The sequence below is a fragment of the Nerophis lumbriciformis genome, linkage group LG17 (assembly GCF_033978685.3).
Source record: "Nerophis lumbriciformis linkage group LG17, RoL_Nlum_v2.1, whole genome shotgun sequence".
Classification (NCBI taxonomy): domain Eukaryota; kingdom Metazoa; phylum Chordata; class Actinopteri; order Syngnathiformes; family Syngnathidae; genus Nerophis; species Nerophis lumbriciformis.
In genome coordinates, this window is record NC_084564.2 from 1,437,082 (window position 1) to 1,452,636 (window position 15,555).

Here is a 15,555-nt window from a genome sequence, read left to right on the forward strand (position 1 = left end):
TTAATCATGATTAATCCAAATTCCAAAATGTGATTAATCATGATTAATCCAAATTTCAAAATGTGATTAATCATTTGCCAGCCCTAGTAGAAAATATTGAGTCACGTGTATTGTACGAAGTCACCAGCACGTTCTGGGCGCAGGCGTGTCTCTTGAGCAAATTCCAAGATGTGATTAATCATGATTAATCCAAATTCTAAAATGTGATTAATCACGATTAATCCGAATTCTAAAATGTGATTAATCATGATTAATCCCAATTCCAAAATGTGATTAATCACGATTAATCCGAATTCTAAAATGTGATTAATCATGATCAATCCCAATTCCAAAATGTGATTAATCATGGTTAATCCAAATTCCAAAATGTGATTAATCACGATGAATCCAAATTACTAAATGTGATTAATCATGATTAATCCAAATTCCAAAATTTGATTTATCACAATAAATCCAAATTCCAAAATGTGATTAATCATGATTAATCCAAATTCTAAAATGTGATGAATCGCGATTAATCCAAATTACTAAATGTGATTAATCATGATTAATCCAAATTCCAAAATTTGATTTATCACGATAAATCCAAATTCCAAAATGTGATTAATCATGATTAATCCAAATTCCAAAATGTGATTAATCATGATTAATCCAAATTTCAAAATGTGATTAATCATTTGCCAGCCCTAGTAAAAATATTGAGTGACGTATACGAGGTCACCAGCGCGTTCTGGGCGCAGGCGTGTCTCTTGAGCAAATTCCAAGATGTATTATCCATGATTAATCCAAATTCTGATTAATCCAAATTCTAAAATGTGATTAATCACGATGAATCCGAATTCTAAAATGTGATTAATCATGATCAATCCCAATTACAAAATGTGATTAATCATAATGAATCCAAATTACTAAATGTGATTAATTATGATTAATCCAAATTCCAAAATTTGATTCATCACGATAAATCCAAATTCCAAAATGTGATTAATCATGATTAATCCAAATTCCAAAATGTGATTAATCATGATTAATCTAAATTTCAAAATGTGATTAATCATTTGCCAGCCCTAGTAAAAATATTGAGTCACGTGTACGAGGTCACCAGCGCGTTCTGGGCGCAGGCGTGTCTCTTGAGAAAATTCCAAGATGTGATTAATCATGATTAATCCCAATTCTAAAATGTGATTAATCATGATTAATCCCAATTCCAAAATGTGATTAACCATGATTAATCCCGATTCCAAAATGTGATTAATCACGATTAATCCGAATTCTAAAATGTGATTAATCATGATCAATCCCAATTCCAAAATGTGATTAATCATGATTAATCCAAATTCCAAAATGTGATTAATCACGATTAATCCAAATTACTAAATGTGAATAATCATGATTAATCCAAATTCCAAAATTTGATTTATCACGATAAATCCAAATTCCAAAATGTGATTAATCATGATTAATCCAAATTCCAAAATGTGATTAATCATGATTAATCAAAATTTCAAAATGTGATTAATCATGATTAATCAAAATTTCAAAATGTGAATAATCATGATTAATCCAAATTTCAAAATGTGAATAATCACGATGAATCTAAATTCCAAAATGTGATTTATCATGATTAATCCAAATTCCCAAATGTGATTAATCATTTGCCAGCCCTAGTAAAAATATTGAGTTATGTGTACAAGGTCACCAGCGCGTTCTGGGCGCAGGCATGTCTCTTGAGCAAATTCCAAGATGTGATTAATCATGATTAATCTAAATGCCAAAATATGATTAATCACGATTATCCAAATTCCAAAATGTGATTAATCCAAATTCCCAAATTTGATTAATCATGATTAATCCAAATTCCAAAATTTGATTTATCATTATAAATCCAAATTTCAAAATGTGATTAATCATGATTAATCCAAATTTCAAAATGTGAATAATCACGATTAATCTAAATTCCAAAATGTGATTTATCATGATTAATCCAAATCCCAAATTGTGATTAATCATTTGCCAGCCCTAGTAAAAATATTGAGTCATGTGTACAAGGTCACCAGCGCGTTCTGGGCGCAGGCGTGTCTCTTGAGCAAATTCCAAGATGTGATTAATCATGATTAATCCAAATTCCAAAATGTGATTAATCACAATTAATCCAAATCCCCAAATGTGATTAATCATGATTAATCCAAATTTCAAAATGTGAATAATCATGATTAATCCAAATTTCAAAATGTGAATAATCACGATGAATCTAAATTCCAAAATGTGATTTATCATGATTAATCCAAATTTCAAAATGTGATTAATCATTTGCCAGCCCTAGTAAAAATATTGAGTCACGTGTACGAGGTCACCAGTGCGTTCTGGGCGCAGGCGTGTCTCTTGAGCAAATTCCAAGATGTGATTAATCATGATTAATCCAAATTCTAAAATGTGATTAATCACGATGAATCCGAATTCTAAAATGTGATTAATCATGATTAATCCCAATTCCAAAATGTGATTAATCACGATTAATCCGAATTCCAAAATGTGATTAATCACGATTAATCCGAATTCTAAAATGGGATTAATCATGATCAATCCAAATTCCAAAATGTGATGAATCATTTGCCAGCCCTAGTAAATATATTGAGTCACGTGTACGAGGTCACCAGCGCGTTCTGGGCGCAGGCGTGTCTCTTGAGCTGCCTGGAGTCGGAGAAGCCGAGCCCACAGGTGTGGCAGACGTAGGGCCGCTCCCCCGTGTGCACCTGCATGTGGAACTTGACGTGGCCGAGCTGCCGGAAGCGCACGCCGCACACCTCGCACTGGTACGGCTTCTCGCCCGTGTGGATCCTCAGGTGTCGGCGGTAGTTGGTGTAGACCCGGAAGGCCTTCCCGCACTGCTCGCACCTGTGAGGCTTCTCGCCCGTGTGCTGCAGTTTGTGCGACTTGAGGGCGTGCTGGATGATGAAGGTCTTGCCGCACACGTCGCAGGCGTAGGGCCGCTCCCCCGAGTGCGTCCTCAGGTGGTAGTCGAAGGTGGCTTTGTAGAGGAAGGCCTTGCCGCACACGTGGCAGCTGTACGGCGTGCGGCCCGCGTGCACCTGCTCGTGTTTCTTGAGGGAGGCCGCCGAGTGGAAGCCCCGCTGGCAAGTCTGGCAGGTGAACGGCGTCACCTCCACCGTGGTCCTGTCCCGCCGGAAGATGACCGTGCGGGACGCGCGCGCCCCGGCCCGCCTGCGCGCCGCCTGACCGTGGCCGTCCCCCGGCAGGTGGACCAGCTGCTGGTGCTTCTGCAGCTGGCAGTTGTAGAGGAATGTCTTCCCACAGAGGTCGCACATGAAGGTCTTGGAGGCGCCGTGGAGCAGCATGTGGGCTTTCAGCTTGTCCTGCACGAAGCTCACGCCGCACACGTGGCATTTGAACGGCCGCTCTCCCGTGTGGATGCGGGCGTGCCTCTTGAGGTTCTGCCGCAGCGTGAAGCCGGCGCCGCACGTCTCGCACGTGAACATCTTCCCCCGGTGCACGGCCATGTGCGTGCCCAGCGAGCGCTTCTTGGCGAAGGCCTTGCCGCACACGCCGCACTTGTGAGGATACTCGCCCGTGTGGACGCTACGGTGGCCGCGCAGCGCCACGGCGTAGCGGAAGCCCTCGCCGCACTCCTCGCACTTGTGCGGCTTGTCGGCGCTGTGGACCACGCGGTGGGCCTGCAGGCGCTGGCGGCTCTTGAAGGCCTTGCCGCAGGCGGCGCAGGCGAAGGGCCGGGCGTCTCGGTGGACCAGTTCGTGGGACTTGAGGAGCATCTTGCTCTTGAAGGCCTTCTCACAGAGGGCGCACGCGAAGCTCTGCCGCTCCCTCTCCTCGTGCCGCAGCAGGTGGCGCTCCAACGTGGCCGCGTTGCGGAAGGTCCTGGGGCAGCGGGGGCAGGCGGAGGGCTCCTTGTGGGTGTCCGCGTGCTTGGTCAGGTGAAGCTGGCGGCTGAAGCTCTTGCTGCACACGTCACATTCGAATACCTTCTTCTGGACCGCAGCTTGGAGACGCTCAGTGGGCGGGGTCGTGACGACATCACCTGCAGAAGTGTTGCATGAATGAGTAGAGGACATGGAATCATCTTTGCGTTTCATTTCTGCAGCACCTCACCTTCTGGTCTGCTGGACGATGATGTCACCTCCTCAGTCTGGTCTGCAACATCTACATTGAACCTCATGTTGAATTTACTCTCTTTATATTTTGTTGAGCTTTTATTCGTGGTGTCCCGATCTAATATGGATATCTGATATTGATGCGATATCAGCAAAAAACAAGTACCGTATTTTCCGCACTATTAGCCGCACCTAAAAACCACAAATTTACTCAAAAGCTGACAGTGCGGCTTATAACCCGGTGCGCTTTATATATGGATTAATATTAAGATTCATTTTCATAAAGTTTCGGTCTCGCAACTACGGTAAACAGCCGCCATCTTTTTTCCCCGTAGAAGAGGAAGTGCTTCTTCTTCGACGCAAGCAACCGCCAAGGTAAGCACCCGCCCCCATAGAACAGGAAGCGCTTCTTCTTCTACTGTAAGCAACCACCCGCCCGCGTAGAAAAAGAAGAAGCGCGCGGATATTACGTTTCATTTCCTTTGTGTGTTTACATCTGTAAAGACCACAAAATGGCTCCTACTAAGCGACAGGTTTCCGGTTCATGAAAAGACGCAATCTCTCCATCCGCACACGGACTAGTATTTCACAGCAACTGCCTAAAGACTTTCAAGAAAAGCTAGCTACTTTCCGTGCATATTGTAAAAACAAGATAGCTGAAAAAAAAGATCCGGCCAGAGAACATTATCAACATGGACGAGGTTCCACTGACTTTTGATATTCCTGTGAACCGCACTGTGGATACAACGGGAGCACGTACCGTATTTTCCGCACCATAAGGCGCCCTGGGTTAAAAGCCGCGCCTTCAATGAACGGCATATTTCAAAACTTTGTCCACCTATAAGCCGCCCGGTGTTGTAAGCCGCATCTAACTGCGCTAAAGGAATGTCAAAAAAACAGTCAGATAGGTCAGTCAAACTTTAATAATATATTAAAAACCAGCGTTCTAACAACTCTGTTCACTCCCAAAATGTACGCAAATGTGCAATCACAAACATACGTATATCAACATGGACAGAGCTGCGTGAAAAAAGCCACCCGGCCTCTTCGCGTAAACTTAAACTTACCTTAACCACTCGCTCATCTTTTCTTCATCCATCCCTTCGAGTTAGCTTTTATGATGACGCCGGCTGGAAAGGTCTCTTTTGGCAAGGTCTTCCTTTTGAATATCACCATGGGTGGAAGTTTCTGGCCATTAGCATGGCAAGCTAGAACCACAGTGAAGGATGACTTCTCATTCCCTGTGGTGCGAATATTCACCGTACGTGCTCCCGTTCCTGTCAGTTGCTGTGAAATACGGTAGTAATCCGTGTGCGGATGGAGAGATTGCGTCTTTTCATGAACCGGATCCTTGTCGCTTTGTAGGAGCCATTTTGTGGTCTTTACAGATGTAAACACACAAAGGAAATGAAACGTACGGTGATATCCGCGCGCTTTTTCTTCTTCTACGCGGGCGGGTGGTTGCTTACAGTAGAAGAAGAAGCGCTTCCTGTTCTATGGGGGCGGGTGCTTACCTTGGCGGTTGCTTGCGTAGAAGAAGAAGCGCTTCCTGTTCTACCGGGAAAAAAGATGGCGGCTGTTTACCGAAGTTGCGAGACCGAAACTTTATGAAAATGAATCTTAATATTTATCCATATATAAAGCGCACCGGGTTAAAAGCCGCACTGTCAGCTTTTGAGTAAATTTGTGGTTTTTAGGTGCGGCTAATAGTGCGGAAAATACGGTACGGTGAATATTCGCACCACAGGGAATGAGAAGTCATCCTTCACTGTGGTTCTAGCTTGCCATGCTAATGGCCAGAAACTTCCACCCATGGTGATATTCAAAAGGAAGACCTTGCCAAAAGAGACCTTTCCAGCCGGCGTCATCATAAAAGCTAACTCGAAGGGATGGATGGATGAAGAAAAGATGAGCGAGTGGTTAAGGGAAGTTTACGCGAAGAGGCCGGGTGGCTTTTTTCACGCAGCTCCGTCCATGTTGATATACGACTCCATGCGCGCCCACATCACGCTGGTTTTTAATATATTATTAAAGTTTGACTGACCTATCTGACTGTTTTTTTGACATTCCTTTAGCGCAGTTAGATGCGGCTTATAACACGGGGCGGCTTATAGGTGGACAAAGTTTTGAAATATGCCGTTCATTGAAGGCGCGGCTTATAACCCAGGGCGCCTTATGGTGCGGAAAATACGGTATCCGTATTAACATCAGTATCAGCCACTACTCAAGGCTCCAATATGGGTATCGGAAGTGAAAAGGTTGTATCGGGACACCTCTAGTTTTACCGCACCTCACATTCAAATATTTCAACACTTACCTTCATCTTGTCCACCGTCTCCATCAGCAGCCGCCGACTCTTCCTCGGCTGATTTGACCAGCGTCCCAAAGGGCTTCAAGGTGAAGACCCATCCGGTCTGCTCGTTCAGCACGGGGCATCCATTCAGAACATTTTCTCTCCACGTTCTGGCGTCGTCAAAGTTGTCCGTCAGGGCCTTCAGCTCGCACTCCAGCTGACACACCTTGTCCCTCAGCGCCAGCTTCTCCTTGTTCTCCGCCGCAAACAGCTGCTGGAAAACGGCGCCGATCTTTCTGCTGGCCTCCCGAGCCAACGTGTCCACCGCTTTGTCCAACCCTGGCTAAATAGGGAAAACATTTCATTATTTGAAGCAAGTAAGCAATGTTCCATCCTCACGTTTTGATAAAAAGCTTGGATGAGAGTGTCAATAACAGACATTCTTGAACCAACCTATTACAACAAACATTCAGGGCTCGAATTTAACTGCGGCAAAAGCCCGGTCATTTTCCGTCATGCCCTAAAAAAATGACTCCAAAATTTGCGGCAAGAACATGTACCGTATTTTCCGCACCATAAGCCGCCCTGGGTTAAAAGCCGCGCCTTCAATGAACGGCATATTTCAAAACTTTGTCCACCTATAAGCCGCCCCGTGTTGTAAGCCGCATCTAACTGCGCTAAAGGAATGTCAAAAAAACAGTCCGATAGGTCAGTCAAACTTTAATAATATATTAAAAACCAGCGAGATGTGGGCGCGCATGGAGTCGTATATCAACATGGACGGAGCTGCGTGAAAAAAGCCACCCGGCCTCTTCGCGTAAACTTCCCTTAACCACTCGCTCATCTTTTCTTCATCCATCCATCCCTTCGAGTTAGCTTTTATGATGACGCCGGCTGGAAAGGTCTCTTTTGGCAAGGTCTTCCTTTTGAATATCACCATGGGTGGAAGTTTCTGGCCATTAGCATGGCAAGCTAGAACCACAGTGAAGGATGACTTCTCATTCCCTGTGGTGCGAATATTCACCGTACGTGCTCCCGTTGTATCCACAGTGCGGTTCACAGGAATATCAAAAGTCAGTGGAACCTCGTCCATGTTGATAATGTTCTCTGGCCGGATCTTTTTTTCAGCTATCTTGTTTTTACAATATGCACGGAAAGTAGCCAGCTTTTCTTGAAAGTCTTTAGGCAGTTGCTGTGAAATAGTAGTCCGTGTGCGGATGGAGAGATTGCGTCTTTTCATGAACCGGAAACCTGTCGCTTAGTAGGAGCCATTTTGTGGTCTTTACAGATGTAAACACACAAAGGAAATGAAACGTAATATCCGCGCGCTTCTTCTTCTTCTACGCGGGCGGGTGGTTGCTTACAGTAGAAGAAGAAGCGCTTCCTGTTCTATGGGGGCGGGTGCTTACCTTGGCGGTTGCTTGCGTAGAAGAAGAAGCACTTCCTCTTCTACGGGGAAAAAAGATGGCGGCTGTTTACCGTAGTTGCGAGACCGAAACTTTATGAAAATGAATCTTAATATTAATCCATATATAAAGCGCACCGGGTTATAAGGCGCACTGTCAGCTTTTGAGTAAATTTGTGGTTTTTAGGTGCGGCTAATAGTGCGGAAAATACGGTACTGCAAAAACTGAAATCTAAGTACCGGTAAGAGTAAATATCTCCAATAAGGGTGATATTAGCTTATTTTCTGTCTGAAAAGATCATTCTTCTCACTAAGCAGATTTTATGTTAGAGTGTTTTACTTGTTTTAAGTGTTTTGCTCCTAAATGATGTCAGTAAGATATTACAGCTTGTTGCTGAGATGTGAACAGAGGTGGGTAGAGTAGCCAGAAATTGTACTCAAGTAAGAGTACTGTTACTTTAGAGATTTATTACTCAAGTAAAAGTAAGGAGTAGTCACCCAAATATTTACTTGAGTAAAAGTAAAAAGTATGTTGTGAAAAAACTACTCAAGTACTGAGTAACTGATGAGTAACATACACACACATATCATATATATATATATATATATATATATATATATATATACATACATACATTGATATATACAGTATATGATTTATATGTATTTATTTTGCCGCTTTTTTTTTTACATGTTAAAGATGTTTTAATGAATATACATGCATGTTTAACACATATAGATTTCTTTCTTTCATGAAGACAAGAATATAAGTTGGTGTATTACCTGATTCTGATGACTTGCATTGATTGTAATCAGACAGTAGTGCTGATAACGTCCACATTTTCAAATGGAGGAGAAAAAAAGTTCCTCCTTTCTGTCTAATACCACATGAAAGTGGTTGGTTTTTGGCATCTTATTTGTCCAGCTTCCATATTCGTTTTTATACACTTTACAAGAAATACATTGGCGGCAAACTCCGTAGCTTGCTAGCTTGTTTGCGTTGGCTTTCGGAGACTCTTATTTTGAAAGCGCAGGCGCAATGGAGCGGCACTTTTATTGTGAAGACAGGAACTGTGCAATCAGTCTTTAGCCTTTTGACGGGATGTACGGTTGAAATAAAAAATTGTCTTTTTTCCTTCACAGTTTTGATTGATTGATTGGAACTTGTATTAGTAGATTGCACAGTACAGTATATATTCCGTACAATTGACCACTAAATGGTAACACCCCAATAAGTTTTTCAACTTGTTTAAGTCAGGTCATGTGACCGCCTGGCTCTGTTTGATTGGTCCAACGTCACCAGTGACTGCATCTGATTGGTGGAACGGAGTGAACGTCACCAGTGACTGTATTTGTTGAAACGCAGGCACTATGAAGGTCTGTCTGACAGACCAAAACAAACAAAGCGTGCATTAACAGATCGATAAAAATTAGTAGCGAGTAGCGAGCTGAATGTAGATAAAAGTAGCGGAGTAAAAGTAGCGTTTCTTCTCTATAAATATACTCAAGTAAAAGTAAAAGTATGTTGCATTAAAACTACTCTTAGAAGTACAATTTATCCCAAAAGTTACTCAAGTAGATGTAACGGAGTAAATGTAGCGCGTTACTACCCACCTCTGGATGTGATGACCTATATTGAGTAAAACATGCTTGAAACTAGAATATCAAGTGTTGCAATGCTGTGTCATCAACACTCACGAGTATAAAACTACTTTTTTAAAGTAATAACTTCTTATTTCAAGCATGAAAAAAAAAAAATCATGATTTTGACACAATTGTGTCTCATAATTAAAACAGATGACAGCCAAATGGACTTTGCTGTTTTATTTTCAATGAAACAATAGAAAATAGGTACTCATATAGTAGTACAGTTGGCACAGTACAGTAAATTAATATTTAAACATTTAACATTTCTAACAATTTTGAACAGAAATAATTCATGCACATATAGAAAAATTCCTCAAAATTACAATTTAAAAAATTGTGTCCGGGGGCCGGGCTGTATATATGTGCACTAATTGACTGAAAGAGCACACACTTGGCGCGATGATGTCATGTTATCCATGGAAAAATGCATTTTTAGACAATATGATTTGCCTGAGCGGCTAGGAGACCCCGAGAGTATCAACCTTGTTGCCTTTCCATTAAGAACAATAAACTAGTTTTTAGTATAAGTTTGCTGGTTTCAAGAAATGTAATGCCGAGCGCATATCATTATGTCAAGATAATGGCACTAGCATTTACTTCATTTTCTTGTTCTATTGGCAGATCATTTTCCTTAGTTCAAGTAAAATACCCCTAATTTTTTTTTTTTTTGACTTTTTGCAGTGTGCCGTGACCACCCTTGACCTTTTACTTGTTAATGGACGAGGGATTTAACAATAAACGGTATAATGATAATTCGCAATAAAATTCCCGATGGTTAGTAATACATCTATTTTTTTAATTACCGAAACCCCATCATTTTTTAATGCATTTAAAGCAACACAAAGTCAGGCGCATGCGCACTAGCGTCGTTTGGCTTTATAATAATGGCGGACCAACGACATAAGACTTTGCTCGGGCGATTTCCCCTCTGACACGGAGCCAAGTGCTTGGTTTAAAGTCATTTTCCCTCGCTTCTCAGCGTGAGCTTAAGAGCGCACTGCTGTGTTTAGATGGAGACAGGTGTGGACAATGGCAACACGGTAGTGATGGGTCCGGCAACACCGATGCATCGGCGCATGCGTCGAGCTCATAGAGCAAACCCTGTGTCGGTGCGCGTACCGCTTTTAGAAAGTCACGTTACCGATCATGAGCTGTTTTGGTCATGTGACCGATACGCGAACTGTGTCGCCTCCTCTGTGCCCTGTGAGCGTGTCTTTTCTACAGCCGGAGAAATAATAACTAAGAGAAATCGTCTAAAATGTAATACGTCGGAAAAACTTTTTTTTTTTTTTTTAAATAAAAATGTGTAAAAAAATAAAATTAAAAAAATTCCCAGTCCACAATCATCCACAACACGTTCTCTTAGATTTCCATGTTATGATACATGTTCACATTATTTATTGACTGTATCTAAAAAAGATAAAAATATATTTTTATTTAAATGAAGATATGAAATAATCCTAAATGAAATACAATGACTTGGTTTATATTATTGTATATACTAGGGCAGGGGTCACCAACGCGGTGCCCGCGGTCACCAGGTAGCCCGTAAGGACCAGATCAGTCGCCCGCTGGCCTGTTCTAAAAATAGCTCAAAGAGCAGCACTAACCAGTGAGCTGCCTCTATTTTTTTTTAATTTTATTTATTTACTAGCAAGCTGGTCTCGCTTTGCTCGACATTTTTAATTCTAGAAGAGACAAAACTCAAATAGAATTTGAAAATCCAAGAAAAATTATTTAAAGACTTGGTCTTCACTTGGAATAAGCGGTAGAAAATGGATGGATGGATGGGTCTTCACTTGTTTAAATAAATTCATTTATTTTCTACTTTGCTTCTTATTACTTTTAGAAATACAATTTTAGAGAAAAAATACAACCTTAAAAATGATTTTAGGATTTTTAAACAAATATACCTTTTTACCTTTTAAATTTCTTCCTCTTCTTTCCTGACAATTTAAATCAATGTTCAAGTATTTTTTTTTTTTTATTATTGTAAAGAATAATAAATATTTTAGCTTCTGGTTTTTCGACGAAGAATATTTGTGAAATATTTCTTCAAACTTACTATGATTAAAATTCAAAAAAATTATTCTGGCAAATCTAGAAAATCTGTAGAATCAAATTTAAATCTTATTTCAAAGTATTTTGAATTTCTTTTAAAATTTTTGTTCTGGAAAATCTAGAAGAAATACTGATTTGTCTTTGTTAGAAATATAGCTTGGTCCAATTTGTTAAATATTCTAACAAAGTGCAGATTGGATTTTAACCAATTTAAAACATGTCATCAAAATTCTAAAATCTATATTAATCAGGAAAAATGACTAATGATGTTCCATAAATTTTTTTTTTAATTTTTTCCAAAAGATTCAAATTAGCTAGTTTTTCTCTTCTTTTTGTCGGTTGAATTTTGAAATTTAAGGAGTCGAAATATAAGATAAACTATGTTTCAAAATTTTATTTTAATTTTTTTCGTGTTTTCCCCTCTTTTAAACCGTTCAATTAAGTGGTTTTTGTCATCATTTATTCTCTACAAAAAACCTTCCGTAAAAGGGGAAAAAAAAATGTACGACGGAATGACAGACAGAAATACCCATTTTTTTATATACAGGTAAAAGCCAGTAAATTAGAATATTTTGAAAAACTTGATTTATTTCAGTAATTGCATTCAAAAGGTGTAACTTGTACATTATATTTATTCATTGCACACAGACTGATGCATTCAAATGTTTATTTCATTTAATTTTGATGATTTGAAGTGGCAACAAATGAAAATCCAAAATTCCGTGTGTCACAAAATTAGAATATTACTTAAGGCTAATACAAAAAAGGGATTTTTAGAAATGTTGGCCAACTGAAAAGTATGAAAATGAAAAATATGAGCATGTACAATACTCAATACTTGGTTGGAGCTCCTTTTGCCTCAATTACTGCGTTAATGCGGCGTGGCATGGAGTCGATGAGTTTCTGGCACTGCTCAGGTGTTATGAGAGCCCAGGTTGCTCTGATAGTGGCCTTCAACTCTTCTGCGTTTTTGGGTCTGGCATTCTGCATCTTCCTTTTCACAATACCCCACAGATTTTCTATGGGGCTAAGGTCAGGGGAGTTGGCGGGCCAATTTAGAACAGAAATACCATGGTCCGTAAACCAGGCACGGGTAGATTTTGCGCTGTGTGCAGGCGCCAAGTCCTGTTGGAACTTGAAATCTCCATCTCCATAGAGCAGGTCAGCAGCAGGAAGCATGAAGTGCTCTAAAACTTGCTGGTAGACGGCTGCGTTGACCCTGGATCTCAGGAAACAGAGTGGACCGACACCAGCAGATGACATGGCACCCCAAACCATCACCCAACCATGCAAATTTTGCATTTCCTTTGGAAATCGAGGTACCAGAGTCTGGAGGAAGACAGGAGAGGCACAGGATCCACGTTGCCTGAAGTCTAGTGTAAAGTTTCCACCATCAGTGATGGTTTGGGGTGCCATGTCATCTGCTGGTGTCGGTCCACTCTGTTTCCTGAGATCCAGGGTCAACGCAGCCGTCTACCAGCAAGTTTTAGAGCACTTCATGTTTCCTGCTGCTGGAAGGGGAGACACACACATCCGGTGGCCATGGATGGGGTGCTGGCTGTCCGGGGTCGGGACCCGGGGTGGACCGCTCGCCTGTATATCGGTTGGGAACATCTCTGCGCTGCTAACCCGTCTCCGCTCGGGACGGTTTCCTGCTGACCCCACTGTGGACTGGACTCTTACTGTTATGCTGGATCCACTATGGACTGGACTCTCACAATATTATGTTAGACCCACTCGACATCCATTGCATTCGGTCTCCCTAGAGGGGGGGGGGGGGGTTACCCACATATGCGGTCCTCTCCAAGGTTTCTCATAGTCATTCACATCGACGTCCCACTGGGGTGAGTTTTTCCTTGCCCTTATGTGGGCTATACCGAGGATGTCGTTGTGGCTTGTGCAGCCCTTTGAGACACTTGTGATTTAGGGCTATATAAATAAACATTGATTGATTGATTGATTGAATGTGAGTGTGACTGTTGTCTATCTGTGATGGGGTGGCGACTTGTCCAGGGTGTACCCCGCCTTCCGCCTGAATGCAGCTGAGATAGGCTCCAGCACCCCCCCGCGACACCAAAAGGGACAAGCGGTATAAAATGGATGGATGTCTCATGGTTAATTACGCCCTCCAAACCGCTAGATGGCGCTAATGTCATGTAGCGCAATGAGCAAACAGCCGCCGTCTGGTCGTCATGAAAATATCCTGTACGTTAAATAAGATAGTAATCTTCGGCCAAGAGCTCTGGCAGCCAAACTATAAAACACGGCAACACTAAAGTATAAATAACTAATTAAATATGAAGGTCACTTAACTTCGCTACGTTAACTTTAGCTCGCTCGGCTACATGACCAGGCGCCATCTTGGTTCTGCTCGTTTCTAATAACAATTGTCCAGTCTCTTTATGATGGAATATCTCTGTACAACTTCAAACATATGACATTCTTAACTAATTAACATTATACATGAACAAAAGTATACAATAACACAACTTAAACTGTTTTACCTTCACTCTCAAACATGATTGATCCGTGGAAGTGTCCTCTTTTGTAGGTCCGAGTAAGTCCAGAGAACCGTGAATAACAGTCTCCAAAATTAATTTGGCTTGCGAATAAAATACCAAACTCTGTGACATTTTCACGTCAGATTTATTGCAAACGGTCTGACATAACAGAGGAGAGCAGAGAGGACTTCTTAGGCTGCTACTTGCAAACGAACACCGCAACCGGAAGTGCCAGCAACACAAAGTTCATTTCAAAATAAAATATTTGAGTCTTCGATCCTGCTCTGTAAGAGCGGCAAGACAACGCACAGACACACGTAATATAGCCCAAAGAACGGTGAACATATTGCAAGTAGTTCATTCAAAGTAGTTTAAAAATGAGATATTTGTCAGTTTCCAGTGAGAACTTTAAAGATATTTTTGTCGTGAAAGACTTAGCATGAGAGTGTTTTTTTTTAGACATGATGCAAGATAATCTACATTTCTGATGAGTGTAAAAGCACAGTAAGTGTTCAGACATGTTCTTGTCTAGCCGAAGGAGATGAAGCAGCGTGCGGGAGGACCCTCACATATCCTGCGGGAGGACCCTCACACACCCTGCGGGAGGACCCTCACACACCCTGCGGGAGGACCCTCACACACCCTGCGGGAGGACCCTCACACATCCTGCGGGAGGACCCTCACACATCCTGCGGGAGGACCATCACACACCTTGCGGGAGGACCCTCACACATCCTGCGGGGGGACCCTCACACATCCTGCGGGGGGAACCTCACACATCCTGCGGGGGGACCCTCACACATCCTGCTGTGCGGGAGGACCCTCACATATCCTGCGGGAGGACCCTCACACACCCTGCGGGAGGACCCTCACACACCCTGCGGGAGGACCGTCACACATCCTGCGGGAGGACCCTCACACATCCTGCGGTGTGGGAGGACCCTCACACACCCTGCGGGAGGACCGTCACACATCCTGCGGGAGGACCGTCACACATCCTGCGGGAGGACCCTCACACATCCTGCGGTGCGGGAGGACCCTCACACATCCTGCGGGGGGAACCTCACACATCCTGCGGGGGGAACCTCACACATCCTGCGGGAGGACCCTCACACATCCTGCGGGGGGAACCTCACACATCCTGCGGGAGGACCCTCACACACCCTGCGGGGGGAACCTCACACATCCTGCGGGGGGAACCTCACACATCCTGCGGGGGGAACCTCACACATCCTGCGGTGTGGGAGGACCCTCACACATCCTGCGGGAGGACCCTCACACACCCTGCGGGAGGACCGTCACACATCCTGCGGGAGGACCCTCACACACCCTGCGGGGGGACCCTCACACACCCTGCGGGGGGACCCTCACACACCCTGCGGGAGGACCCTCACACACCCTGCGGGAGGACCCTCACACACCCTGCGGGAGGACCGTCACACATCCTGCGGGAGGACCCTCACACATCCTGCGGTGCGGGAGGACCCTCACACATCCTGCGGTGCGGGAGGACCCTCACAT

General features: G+C 42.9%; 1 protein-coding gene across 1 annotated transcript in view; it reads right to left on the reverse strand.

Moving 5' to 3' along the window:
• LOC133614893 (uncharacterized) overlaps positions 1 to 14,730 on the reverse strand; it is a 38,690-nt gene extending 23,960 nt beyond the window's left edge. Inside the window, exons 1-4 of the mRNA XM_061973257.1 lie at positions 14,038 to 14,730; positions 6,445 to 6,763; positions 4,126 to 4,176; positions 2,640 to 4,054 (exon numbers count right to left, since the gene is read on the reverse strand). Of these exons, the coding sequence (XP_061829241.1) occupies positions 2,640 to 4,054; positions 4,126 to 4,176; positions 6,445 to 6,763; positions 14,038 to 14,166 (1,914 nt within the window). The 5' untranslated portion in view covers positions 14,167 to 14,730. The remainder of the gene's footprint in view (positions 1 to 2,639; positions 4,055 to 4,125; positions 4,177 to 6,444; positions 6,764 to 14,037) is intronic.
• Between the last annotated feature and the right edge of the window lie 825 nt (positions 14,731 to 15,555).